Source organism: Agelaius phoeniceus, chromosome 19 (genome assembly GCF_051311805.1).
Source record: "Agelaius phoeniceus isolate bAgePho1 chromosome 19, bAgePho1.hap1, whole genome shotgun sequence".
Taxonomy (NCBI): Eukaryota; Metazoa; Chordata; class Aves; order Passeriformes; family Icteridae; genus Agelaius; species Agelaius phoeniceus.
Window position 1 is genome coordinate 13,325,470 of NC_135283.1, and position 12,692 is coordinate 13,338,161.

The following is a 12,692-nucleotide window of genomic DNA, read 5'->3' on the forward strand; positions in this document are numbered from 1 at the left end:
GCACTGCTCTGCTTGGTTGGGTTGGTGCATTATGGGGCACTCACTACTCTTTCTGGCCTGATCCAGAAAACCAAACCTTCCCCTCCTGTTTCCTTCAGGTGCTCTTTGAAGACGCAGTGTCTCACATTTGCAGAATCAGCCGGATCTTGGAGTCTCCTCGGGGCAACGCGCTGCTGGTGGGGGTGGGAGGCAGTGGGAAGCAGAGCCTGGCTCGGCTGGCAGCTCACATCAGCAACCTGAGCGTGTTCCAGATCACGCTGAGGAAAGGCTACGGCATCCCAGACCTGAAGGTAGGAGCAGCCTTGGACCCTGGCTCAGTGCCACCTGCTTGGGGCTGGGTCCTGCAGTGGCAGTGGCGGCGCCTGGGGGGGCTCACCAGGCTCTGCTCTCCTTGTGACGCTGTGTTTGCACACGAGGATCCACAGGTGACACCCCTGAGTCCTGCCCCAGAGGCCCACAGTGCTTCCCCAGCCAGGCACGGGCAGGAGCTACTGGTGACACTGGGGGTGGTGGTGTGGGCAGCCCTGGTGCTGGACCTGTGCCTGGGCAGAGCACCTGGCACCGGCTCCTTCCCAAAGGCTCCTTCCCAAGGGCTCCCTTCCCAAAGGCTCCTTCCCAAAGGCTCCGGGGCAGCCCAGGGCTGCTCCACACTGGTCACCTTGGAGAACACCTCGGGAGGTTGAACTGGGGGCTGACAGTTTCTCTCTGTCCCAGCTGGACCTTGCCTCCCAGTACATCAAGGCAGCTGTGAAGAACATCCCCGCCGTGTTCTTGATGACGGACTCCCAGGTGGCTGAAGAATCATTCCTGGTTGTGATCAATGATTTCTTGGCGTCTGGGGAGGTGCCAGGCCTCTTTCAGGATAATGACATGGAAACCATCATCGGGTCCATGAGGCCTCAAGTGAAGTCCCTTGGATTGGAGGATACAAAGGAAAACTGCTGGAAATTATTTATAGAAAAAGTCAGGCGCCAGTTGAAGGTGGGTGTTTGCTCTCCAGGCTGATTTGTCTGTGCCCCTGATTTGCCCCATCCAAAACCTCTTTGCAACAGAACACTGAGGTTTCATCCCAGGATGGTGGGTTTAGGCAAAAGGTGTTGTCAGAGACTCCCCAGGTGCCCCCAGCCCCAGAGGCACAGGGCAGAACAGGCCTGTGTTGACCTCCCTGGGGGCACAGCAGAGCAGTGGCTTCCATGGCCACAGGCCATGCTGGGCACTCCCAGGGACACCCATAGGAGCACTGAGCTCAGCTGCTGACTGCAGGCACCAAAGGGAACCCTGTTCCAGCCCTGGTGAGAGTCAATGGGAAGGCAGCAAAGCTCAGGTCCGCAGTCGTGTGGAGCCCCCAGAGATGCTGCCCCCGCCCTGGCAGCAGGGACACCCCCTCAGGCACTGCTGTTCTGCCCCAGGTTGTCCTCTGCTTCTCCCCCGTGGGCTCCACCCTGCGTGTGCGGGCCAGGAGGTTCCCAGCTGTGGTCAACTGCACGGCCATCGACTGGTTCCACGAGTGGCCCGAGGACGCGCTCGTGTCCGTCAGCAGCCGCTTCCTGGAGGAGACACCGGACATCGAGGTGAGCTGGGAGCCCGGGCTGCACTGGGCAGTGAACGGCTCCTCTGCTGCTCTCTGTGTTTAGTGTGCCCAGGGATGGGGGCCTGGCATGACCCAGAGGGCTGGGAACAGCAAGCTGGGAATAGGTCTGGGATAAGTTTACAGCTGGTTCCAGTGTCAGAGCCTGCAGCCTGTGCTGTGCTGGTGAGGATGAACCCTCCCTTTCCATTCTGTCCTTAAAACAACACCCTCACAGGTAACAGCCCAGGGACAGCAGCTGCTCCCCACACAGGGATGTCAGGGACAGAGCTGGGCATGGGAACCAGCACCACTGCCTTCACCACCAGCTCTATCTCAGCTCTGCGTTGTGCTGCTGATGAAAGGGGTCACTTTGCTCTGGCCTCTGTGGCTGCACACAGAGCCAGCCTTGCAGGAGGGCTCAGTGCAGCCTGCACACCACAGCCACCTGCAGCAGCAGCTCCCTGTCTGTGCTCTCTGTGCAGCCAGAGGTCAAGGCCTCCATCAGCCAGTTCATGTCCTTCGTCCACACAAGCTCAAAGGAGATGTCCAAGATCTACCTGGCCGTGGAGAGACGCTATAACTACACCACGCCAAAGACCTTCCTGGAGCAGATAAAGCTCTACCAGAACCTGCTGGCAGATAAAAGGAGCAACCTCTCTGGCAGCATCGACAGGCTGGAGAAGGGGCTGATGAAGCTGCGGAGCACAGCATCACAGGTGCCTGCCCACAGCCGCTCCTGTGCATCACGCCTGCTCTGGGTCTGGCTCAGGGGGAGAGAGCAGGCACATCCCTGCAGGATGGTCACAGTGTCTGTAACGTCCCCAAGCCCCGTACTGAGACACTGCTGCTCCACCAGGCAGAGCTTGGCAGGATCAGCCCTTTTATCTGCTCTGTTTCTTCCCTCATTGAGGTGGATGACCTGAAAGCCATGCTGGCAGTCCAGGAGGTAGAGCTGAAGCAGAAGAATGAGGACACAGACAAACTGATCCACGTGGTGGGCGTTGAGACAGAGAAGGTCAGCAAGGAGAAAGCCATTGCTGATGAGGAGGAGCTGAAGGTCGAGGCCATCAATAAGGTGTGAAGCGCTGAGCTGGTGTCCAGCGTGGGACAGGGCAGCGTGAGCTCTGTGGTCACAGCCACTTACCCCATGCCATGTGCTCCCTCCCCAGATAGTGGCTGAGAAGCAGCGAGCCTGTGCGAGTGACCTGGCAGAAGCAGAGGTGGTGCTCTCGGCCGCCCGCGAGGCCCTCGACACGCTCAACAAGGTGGGGGAGCTCTCAGGGGCAGGCGGGTGCCCAGCCAGGGCCGGCAGCCCTGGGCCAGGAGGATGCTCAGTGGCCCTGTGGTCCCTCCCCAGTACAACCTGACAGAGCTGAAGTCCTTTGGGGCCCCACCACCAGAGGTAGTGAATGTGATGGCAGCTGTGTTGATTCTGACGGCCGAAAACGGCAAGATTCCGAAGGACAAGAGCTGGACAGCAGGAAAAGTCAAGATAGGAAAAGCAGACACTTTCCTTGCAAGCTTAAAAAACTATGATGGGGAAAACATCCCTGAGGCGTGTCTCAAGGCATTTGAGTGAGTCCATGGCTGGTTCCTGCCCCTTCACAGCCCCTGCCACCAGCTGCCCTGGCAGGGAGGCCGGGGGGCGCAGAGCCCAGCAGGGTTTGGGGACAGGAGCGGGACGCAGGCGCTGGCCCTGCTCTGCCACCCAGAGGGAGCCCAAGCGCCGGGAGGAGTGGGACAGCTGCCGGCAGCTCCTCAGCACGGCTGTCCTCCCGCTCCAGGCCCTACCGGAACGACCCCAGCTTTAATCCCGAGTTCATCAAGTCCAAGTCAACGGCCGCAGCAGGGCTGTGCTCCTGGTGCCTCAACATGGTGCGCTTCTACGAAGTGCACTGCACGGTGAAGCCCAAGAGACAGGCAGTGGCTGATGCTGATGCCGAGCTGGCAGAGGCGCAGGCGAGGCTGAGTAAAATTAAGAGCAAAATTGTGGTAAGTAAGCAAAATCCCCACAGCCCCCACCTATGAGCCCCTCAGTCACCAAAGGAGCAAAAGAACTCCGTGAACCCAGAGCCTGGTCCAAACACTGTGCTGGGCTGGAGACACTGCAGAGCTCTGGGACCATGGAGCCTCCCATCTGGGCAGGGAATAGCTCTGGGGCTGTTCTCTTCCAAAGGCCCTGAATGAAAATCTGGCGACTCTCACTGCTCAGTTTGAGAAAGCCACAGCAGAGAAGATCAAATGCCAGCAGGAGGCTGATGAAACCAACAAAGTCATCAACTTGGCAAACAGGTACCATGCAAACATTGGCTCTGAAGCACCAGAGCAGGCTGCTGCTCCCTGGCATTGCCTGGTGGCCCTGACACCAAGGCCATGGGAGCAGCAGAGCCCTCCATCCCTCCCCAAATTAAAAAATTCTGAGATTAATTGGGCCAGACATTCATGGGGGGAGGCAGCCATGGAGATGTTTGGTGACAAGGCCCCAGGTCACCATGGTTGAGTTGCCACCCACCCCCGGCCTGGTCACAGCACCATCCCCATCCCCTCCTACCCCTAGGCTCGTTGGGGGCCTGGCATCCGAAAACGTGCGCTGGGCAGAGTCAGTGGAGGATCTCAAAGAGCAGGAGAAGACGCTGTGTGGGGACGTGCTGCTGGTCTCCGCCTTCGTGTCCTACATCGGATACTTCACCAAGAAGTACAGGGCTGAGCTGCTGGAGAAGCACTGGGTCCCCTTCCTCCAGGCACAGAAGGTGAGGGGCGCAGGTTCCAGCCCAGAGCGCGTTCCCCCGTGCCCTGCAGCACCGGGGGCTCCCACGCCTCTGCCCCAGGCACCAACAGCCCCTCCCGGCAGGTGCCCATCCCCATCACCCCGGACCTGGACCCCCTCAGCCTCCTCACGGACTCTGCCGACGTGGCTGCCTGGAACAACCAGGGGCTGCCCAGCGACCGGACCTCCACCGAGAACGCGGCCATCCTGTGCAGCACGCAGCGCTGGCCGCTGCTCGTGGACGCCCAGCTGCAGGGCGGAAAGTGGATCAAGAACAAATTTGGGGAGGACCTGCAGATCGTCCGCCTGGGCCAGAAGAGGTGGGCCAGGGGCTGCGGGGTGGGCACAGGCCCAGGCTGCACCAGCCCCCCTTTCCCTGCCATTGAGGGCTGCAGAGTCAGGGCAATCACGTCCCCCATCAGAGCCAGGGGACCCAAGGGCAGCAGCCCTGGTGGTGTACCCAACACCTCCACAAGCTCTGTGGGGGCCTGGCAGAGCACAACAGGGTCCCAACAGGGCACAGTGGATGGAAAGCACTCTGTGAGCCCCCCACAGCAGCCCGAGCCCCCACAGTGCACAGGCTTGCCATACACACCTCCCCTGTCCCCCCTCAGATACCTGGACATCATTGCCCAGGCGGTCTCTGAAGGACAGACGCTGCTCATCGAGGACATCGGGGAGACCATAGAGGCAGTGCTGGACCCGCTGCTGGGCAGGACCTTAATGGGCAGGTCAGCACACCCCAATGCTCAGGGGTTTCACCTGTCCCAAGCAGCCACTGCTGCCCCAAACTGCTGCTAGATGCACCTTCACTGTGGGCAGCTTGGAGCCTGATCCTTCTTTTGCTTTGGCCACATCCCCAGTGCTCTCCAGTATGTCCCATGGAGGACATCTGTACTGAATGTGGCCTGGTCCTTGGCATCCAGCTCATTTAGTGACTCAAGCACTTGTTCCCTGGGACACCTGCCATGTGGCATGAAAAGCTGGAAGGGGAACTGCACCCCAGAGGCCATGAGGGGCTGTGGCAGGGCAGTCTCCAGCTCCTGTTCCTCCATCCTTGCCCTGCCAAGGCTGGTTTGGCACTTCTGCCCTTGCTGTGCCTTTTCCCAACCAAAGAAATTCATCCCAAGTGGCCAGGAACAGCACACAGGCTGAGGGCATCTGTCTGTGACGAGTTACTGCCCAGTGTGCAGGGATTAATTTGTTTAATTAACTGAACAGATACATTAGGATTGGAGATAAAGAAGTAGAGTATAACCAGCAGTTCCGCCTAATCCTGCATACCCGAAGTTTCAACCCGCACTACAAGCCAGAGGTGCAGGCTCAGTGCACTCTCATCAACTTCTTGGTGACACGGGAGGGCCTGGAGGACCAGCTGCTGGCTGCTGTGGTGGCCCGGGAGCGGCCAGACCTGGAGGCCCTGAAGGTACAGGGGCTAGAAGGGTTGGTTAGAGGGGTGGAGAGGATCTGAAGGTACAGGGGATAGGGGGGCTGGTTAGAGGGGTGGAGAGGATCTGAAGGTACAGGGGATAGGGGGGCTGGTTAGAGGGGTGGGGAGGATCTGAAGGTACAGGGGCTAGAAGGGTTGGTTAGAGGGGTGGAGAGGATCTGAAGGTACAGGGGCTGGAAGGGTTGGTTAGAGGGGTGGAGAGGATCTGAAGGTACAGGGGCTAGAGGGGATGGTTAGAGGGGTGGAGAGGATCTGAAGGTACAGGGGCCAGAAGGGTTGGTTAGAGGGGTGGAGAGGATCTGAAGGTACAGGGGCTAGAGGGGATGGTTAGAGGGGTGGGGAGGATCTGAAGGTACAGGGGCTAGAGGGGATGGTTAGAGGGGTGGGGAGGATCTGAAGGTACAGGGGCTGGAAGGGTTGGTTAGAGGGGTGGGGAGGATCTGAAGGTACAGGGGCTGGAAGGGTTGGTTAGAGGGGTCGGGAGGCCTGGGCACTGCAGAGGGTCTGGGCAGGGAGTGTCAGAGCTCCCCTCGGTGCCCGCTGCTGTTTGTTGGGAGCCAAGGAAGCCCCAGGCAGACCCTGCAGCCCCAGGTCCCTGCAGCCAGCACTGCCTGGGTGCACTCATCACCTCACCCTGGGCTGATGCTGGCACCCAGCAGGGCCACATCCACCCTCCCTTGCACCAGCACCTTGGTGGCCCTACGACAGGGGACTGGTGCCAGCCCTCTGGTGGGATCTCTTGAGTGACACATCCCTGGGTGCTGCTATTGCAGGCAAGCCTGACCAAGAGCCAGAACGAGTTCAAGATCAAGCTGAAGGAGCTGGAGGACTCCCTGCTCGCCCGGCTGTCGGCTGCCGGGGGAGATTTCCTGCGGGACACAGCACTGGTGGAGAACCTGGAGATAACGAAGCGCACAGCCAAGGAAATTGAGGAAAAGGTAAATGTGCTCTCTGGAGCTGGTGCCACAGGCAGAGGGACAGCTCGGCTGGGCACCCAGCAGGAGGGTGGGCACTGCTCTGGTGTGTGACAGGGTTCTGGTGACACCCACCCCCCTGCACCTCCAGGTAAAAGAAGCCAAAGTCACTGAAGTACAAATAAACGTTGCAAGAGAGAACTACCGGCCGGCAGCAGAGCGTGCATCCCTGCTGTACTTCATCCTGAGTGACCTCTGCAAGATCAACCCCATCTACCAGTTCTCTCTCAAGGTAGATGGGGAGTGAGGAGGGACAGAGATGTCTGTGGGTGGGACAGAGTTGGGGGAGCACAGAGATTCGGTGTTTCAGCTTTCATGCTGCTGACAAGACCCCAGCAGCCACAGGCTGATGCCTGCTGGGATCTTCCTCAGGCCTTCAACGGGGTCTTTGAGAAAGCCATCGAGCGAGCAGTCCCCAGCGACGACACCCGGGAAAGGGTGATCAACCTGACCGACCAGATCACCTTCTCAGTCTACGTGTACACTGCTCAGGGCCTCTTTGAGAGAGACAAACTCATCTTCCTGGCCCAGGTTGCCTTCCAGGTAATCCCTCCTGCTGTACAACAGGCATTCACGTGGCTTTAGACAGCTTGTTCTCTTACTCTGGTGCTGCTGTGGATGCTCAGAGCCTCTCACCCCTCACACTGAGGCTGTGACACTGCACTCCCAACTCTCAGGTCCTGGCCCTAAAGAAAGAAGTGAACCCAGCAGAGCTGGACTTTCTCCTGCGCTTCCCTTCCAAAACTGGTGTCACATCCCCCGTGGATTTCCTGCAGAACCAGAACTGGGGTGCTGTCAAGGTGGGTCTGTGCAGTCACCCACTGTGCCAAGGCAATGCCAGCACAGTGCAGCGGGTGTGGGGTCACCTGCAGGGGGGTCCCTGGGGATGAGCAGAGCCCAGGAGTGATTTAGTCCTTCTCTGTGGAACCTGAAGGCACTTTCAGAAATGGAGGAGTTCACCAGCCTGGAGAATGACATTGAGAGCTCAGCAAAGCGATGGAAAAGGTTTGTGGAGATGGAGGCGCCAGAGAACGAGGTGTTCCCCATGGACTGGAAGAACAAGACAGCCCTGCAGAAGCTGTGTGTGCTGCGGTGCCTGCGCCCTGACAGGATGACCTATGCCATCAGGTACCTGGTGCCCAGCACAGGGCTCTCCTGCAAGAGCCCAGAGTGTCACCACTCCAGCTGCAACCAGGGACTGTTCCCATCTCACAGGATGGTTCTATTTTTCTGTAGGAAATTTGTGGAAGAGAAAATGGGAAGCAAGTATGTGAAAGGAAGGAGCACTGATCTCTCTGAGGTGTACAAGGAGAGCAGCCCCTCCTCGCCCCTGTTCTTCATCCTCTCCCCCGGTGTTGACCCTCTGAAGGATGTGGAGGCTCTGGGTGAGGCACTGCCCATCCCAGACTGGCCCCAGCCCCGCTGGCCAAGCAGCCAGAACTGCAGGAACCCACTCAGTGCTGATACTGACTGCAGACACTCCCCTCGCAGGGACGAGGCTGGGATTCACCATTGACAACGGGAAGATCCACAACGTATCCCTGGGGCAGGGCCAGGAGGTGGTGGCAGAGCACGCCATGGAGGTGGCAGCTACCGAGGGCCACTGGGTCATCCTGCAGGTGGGTGGGGGCAGTGGGGCTCAGCACAGGGCACACAGCCCTGACAGCGACTGGGCACACCAGGGCACACAGTCCTGCCAGTCCAGGCACAGCATGCAGGGTCACCCCGCCGGCAGTGGCAGTGACACTGCCTGGGCTGGCTGGCTGTACCCAGCACCTTCTCCCTCTGGAGCCACAGTAGGAATCGGGGTGGGGGGAAGTGAAATTGTCAAGGTGCAGAGAGTTTCTTTTGCAGAACATCCACCTGGTGGCACGGTGGCTGAGCACACTGGAGAAGCTGGTGGAGCACCACAGCCTAGAAAGCCACCCTGAGTACCGACTGTTCATGAGCGCCGAGCCAGCGCCCAGCCCCGAGACACACATCATCCCGCAGGGGCTGCTGGACAACTCCATCAAGATCACCAGCGAGCCGCCCACGGGCATGCGTGCCAACCTGCACGGAGCCCTGGACCTCTTCAACCAGGTACCCCTGTACTCCTGGGGCCGTTCTGGGCTCCAGGTACGGCTCATCCCCTCCTGGGCTCCACAGGCTGAGCTCCACACCTCGGGGGTGTCTCTGCTGCCAAGGACACCGCACCTGGAGCCAGCCCTTGCCAGCACATCCTCCTGGAGTGCCCAGGGTCCCCCTCTGGCAGGGGTTTAGGGGTAACCAGAGCTGCCCGAGGGTTTCCAACACAAGGAAGTGCCAGGTTGCCAGTGCCTTTCCTGAGGCTGAACCTGGAGCTGCTGCAGCTTTGCCATGAACAAGCTGCCTCAGCTGCCAGCAGAGCATAAGGGTGTGAACTCCTAATTCCTTCATAAACAAATGAGTGCAAAAATTACCAACTAGGAAATCATTAAAATACAATTGTGTGCCTTTTGTTTCTAATGAACACTTTCCGTTCTCTTTTGCCTATGCATGTTCTTCATGAGAGGGGCATCTGATGGCAGTATTCAGCTGCAACCCACCCTCACTGTTCCTCTGCAGGAAACCCTGGAGCAGTGCAGCAAAGAGTCAGAGTTCAGGTGCATCCTGTTTGCCCTTTGCTACTTCCACGCTGCGGTGGCCGAGCGGCGCAGGTTTGGGACCCAGGGCTGGAACAGGTCCTACCCCTTCAACAACGGCGACCTGACCGTCTCTGTCAACGTCCTGCAGAACTACCTGGAGGCCAACGCCAAGGTGAGGGATGACGAGGGGACTGCTCCTCAGCACAGCACACGCTGCAACAATTGGTCTTGCTTAGAACATTCACCAGTTTGCAGCGCAAACATCATCTCGTGAAGCCCAGGGTCAGAAGCAGCTCCTCCCCTGCTCCCTGCACACTCAGGCAGGGGAAGGGGACGAGTACTCAGCCTGACTGAGATGGCTGAAAAAGGCATCAGGCACCAGCCAGGCAAGTGCCTACCCTGGCCCACCTGCCTGCTCTGACCCATGCCTTGGTGTTGGTGGGTGGTTCCACCTAAAAAGCAAAGCCCACCCCAAGAATGCAGGTGCAGTGAGCAGGGCTGAAGTCTCACCTTTAGACCTGCCCTCACGGATGTGATCAGTGCTGGTTGGAAAAAAGGCAGGATTCAAACCACAGATGGCTATGATCATAGTGGGACAAGGAGAAATCTGCCCCTCTTCCCAAGCCTCTGTGGGTCCAGGGACTGTCACCTCCCTGCACAGGCCAATCGTGGAGCCATCACTCTGTGGTTGCATGGGGAACTCCCAGGGACAGTCGCAGCTTGAGCCTCTCTGTGCAGGTCCCGTGGGACGACCTCCGGTACCTGTTTGGGGAGATCATGTACGGGGGGCACATCACGGATGACTGGGACCGCCGGCTGTGCCGCACGTACCTGAGCGAGTACGTGCAGCCCGAGATGCTGGACGGGGAGGTGTCCTTGGCTCCAGGGTTTATGATCCCTCCCCGCATGGATTACGAGGTAAGAGACATTGCAATCTTCTCTAGAAAACCCCTGCTCTGGAAAAATGGGCATGAGCCCATGTTCCCTTCCCTCTCCCTCACCAAGGGGAACGTAGGGAGAGAGTGTCAGTCCCCCAGGAATGTGCAGAACTGCTGCAAAAGTAATTCCTGTGGTTGAGATGGAAAGGGATAAACCTGGCTGAGACACAAGTTTAAAAAGAGCCTCCGTGCCCACGGGCAGGTGCTGTGAAGGGCCCCAAGAGTGGTGATGGGTTTTCAAGGTTGCAGGGAACTTTGGGCCCCTTTGCCTGCACTTCCAAGCTAAGGCTGGCCCTGACCCTGTGCTCAGGCCTACCACCAGTACATCGATGACAACCTGCCAGGAGAGAGCCCCCACCTGTATGGCCTGCACCCCAATGCAGAGATGGGTTTCCTGACCGTCACCTCGGACAGGCTCTTCCGCACAGTGCTGGAGCTGCAGCCCAAGGAATCCGAGGCTGCCGGAGGCTCGGGTGTCTCCCGAGAGGAACAGGCGAGTCAAGTCCTTTATGGCAGAAATTAACTCATTTTTTTTAAGGTGGGGGGAAGTAATTACTGTAGGAAAAAAACCTCTTAAGGGTGACAACTGAGAGGCTAGAGAGGGGAGGCAGATACAGGTCTGGAGACAACTGAGAGAGCAGGCCCATAGCAGGAAGGAAGGGATAGCAGAGGGAGGGGATTCCAGCCCTACTACAGCTTTTTAAGACCCAAGAGAGTTAATAGCAGTGTTAGTAACAGAGGAGGAGGTACAAAGAAACACCAGGGCAGAAAAAGAAAAAAATCTTACCAACTTAATTAATGGAATCTGCAGCATTTTCTCTGGGCAAGAGCAGTTTATGGCATTCTCATTTCAGGTGAAGGCAGTCCTGGATGAAATCATCCAGCAGCTGCCAGACCCGTTCAACATGGAGGAGATGATGGGAAAGGCAAAGGAAAAAACCCCATACACGGTTGTGGCCCTCCAGGAGTGTGAAAGGATGAACATCCTGACCAACGAGATGAGGCGCTCGCTGAAGGAGCTGGACCTGGGACTGCAGGTACGCAGCAGGCGGTGCCTGGGTCATTCATCTCCCAGGATTGCAAAGCCCTCTCTGCTGCCTTTGCTGCAGCTCCCACCCACCAGGCTGGGCCAGGTGCACCAGGCAGCCCCAGCCCTGTGCCCCCTGAGCCCACACACGTCCCTTGGGCTGTCCCAGCAGCGACTGCAGGTGACACTGCCTGGGCTTTTCTTTCTCTAAGGGAGAGCTGACGATTACATCCGAGATGGAAGAGCTGTCAAACGCTCTCTTCTATGACAACGTTCCAGAATCATGGACACGTTATGCCTACCCCTCCCTCCTCACCCTGGCCAACTGGTACGCGGACCTGCTCCTGCGGATCAGGGTGAGCAGAGCGTGTGACTGCCAGAGCCTGGGCTGCCCAGGACTCTCCCCACCAGTGCCCTGCTGTATTGCTAACTGATTTATTTCTCAGAGTTAATTTAACCAGCCTGAAGTACCTGAAAAGGGCTGTTACTCCAGGAATGGGAGCACAAGTCTGACCAGGGTTCCCATTACAGTACATTACTGTAGCAAAACAACATCAGCCCCCCCCACCCCCCATTACAACCCTGGGTGTCCCATAAGAAATACTAATAAAACTGGCTTTGTTAAAAAAGAGCAGCAGCATTTTCTGCACTGTGAATTCAGGGTTTCAGCTTCATTGCTGCAGGGGAATCTGCTGCTTATTCCTCCCACACCACCTCCAGCCAGTCTCCATTCTGCAAGATCAGCTGAAGCTTGGCTTACACACAGCAAAGCATCAGCTCTGCCACAGAGTCCTGCAGCTCACAGCACGCCCTCCACCCTAAAGGACTCTGCTGGTTTATTTTCCAGGAACTGGAAGTCTGGTCAACAGATTTTGTGCTGCCTGCAACAGTGTGGCTGGCGGGATTCTTCAACCCCCAGTCCTTCCTCACAGCCATCATGCAGTCCACAGCCAGGAAAAAGCAGTGGCCACTGGATAAGATGTGTCTGGCAGCGGATGTGACCAAGAAAACCCGCGAGGAAATAACATTTCCCCCTAGAGAAGGCTCCTATGTGCACGGGCTGTTCATGGAAGGTAAAATCTGCATCTCTGAGGTGTTTCAGACACGGAGCAGGCCCAGCTCAGCCCTTCTCCCTCGAGCAGTGTCAGCACTTGCTGGCGGCAGCTCAGAGCAGGGAGCCCTGGGTGCACCTGGGTCCATCTGGGTGCCCCTGGGGCCCGGCTCAGCCGCCAGCTGAGGGCAGCACTGCCCGGATCACACAGCCTTTCCAAACCAGAGATTGGTGTTTCAGCAATTCAGGCTGCAGCTCATGAACCCCAGGGCTCCTGGAGCTACAGGGCTCTAGTGAATACATACGTCA

General features: G+C 58.1%; 1 protein-coding gene across 1 annotated transcript in view; it reads left to right on the plus strand.

Moving 5' to 3' along the window:
• Positions 1–12,692, plus strand: part of DNAH17 (dynein axonemal heavy chain 17) — a 32,321-nt gene that overhangs the window by 17,410 nt on the left and 2,219 nt on the right. Inside the window, exons 48-74 of the mRNA XM_077188223.1 lie at positions 99–290; positions 715–981; positions 1,410–1,571; positions 2,053–2,286; positions 2,481–2,645; positions 2,740–2,835; positions 2,928–3,145; positions 3,355–3,562; positions 3,747–3,862; positions 4,128–4,320; positions 4,422–4,657; positions 4,952–5,068; positions 5,559–5,763; positions 6,561–6,725; positions 6,853–6,993; positions 7,134–7,304; positions 7,439–7,561; positions 7,696–7,889; positions 7,998–8,146; positions 8,253–8,380; positions 8,616–8,843; positions 9,348–9,539; positions 10,106–10,285; positions 10,616–10,798; positions 11,160–11,342; positions 11,545–11,688; positions 12,180–12,405. Coding sequence (XP_077044338.1) covers positions 99–290; positions 715–981; positions 1,410–1,571; positions 2,053–2,286; positions 2,481–2,645; positions 2,740–2,835; positions 2,928–3,145; positions 3,355–3,562; positions 3,747–3,862; positions 4,128–4,320; positions 4,422–4,657; positions 4,952–5,068; positions 5,559–5,763; positions 6,561–6,725; positions 6,853–6,993; positions 7,134–7,304; positions 7,439–7,561; positions 7,696–7,889; positions 7,998–8,146; positions 8,253–8,380; positions 8,616–8,843; positions 9,348–9,539; positions 10,106–10,285; positions 10,616–10,798; positions 11,160–11,342; positions 11,545–11,688; positions 12,180–12,405 — 4,816 coding nt within the window. The remainder of the gene's footprint in view (positions 1–98; positions 291–714; positions 982–1,409; positions 1,572–2,052; positions 2,287–2,480; positions 2,646–2,739; positions 2,836–2,927; positions 3,146–3,354; positions 3,563–3,746; positions 3,863–4,127; positions 4,321–4,421; positions 4,658–4,951; positions 5,069–5,558; positions 5,764–6,560; positions 6,726–6,852; positions 6,994–7,133; positions 7,305–7,438; positions 7,562–7,695; positions 7,890–7,997; positions 8,147–8,252; positions 8,381–8,615; positions 8,844–9,347; positions 9,540–10,105; positions 10,286–10,615; positions 10,799–11,159; positions 11,343–11,544; positions 11,689–12,179; positions 12,406–12,692) is intronic.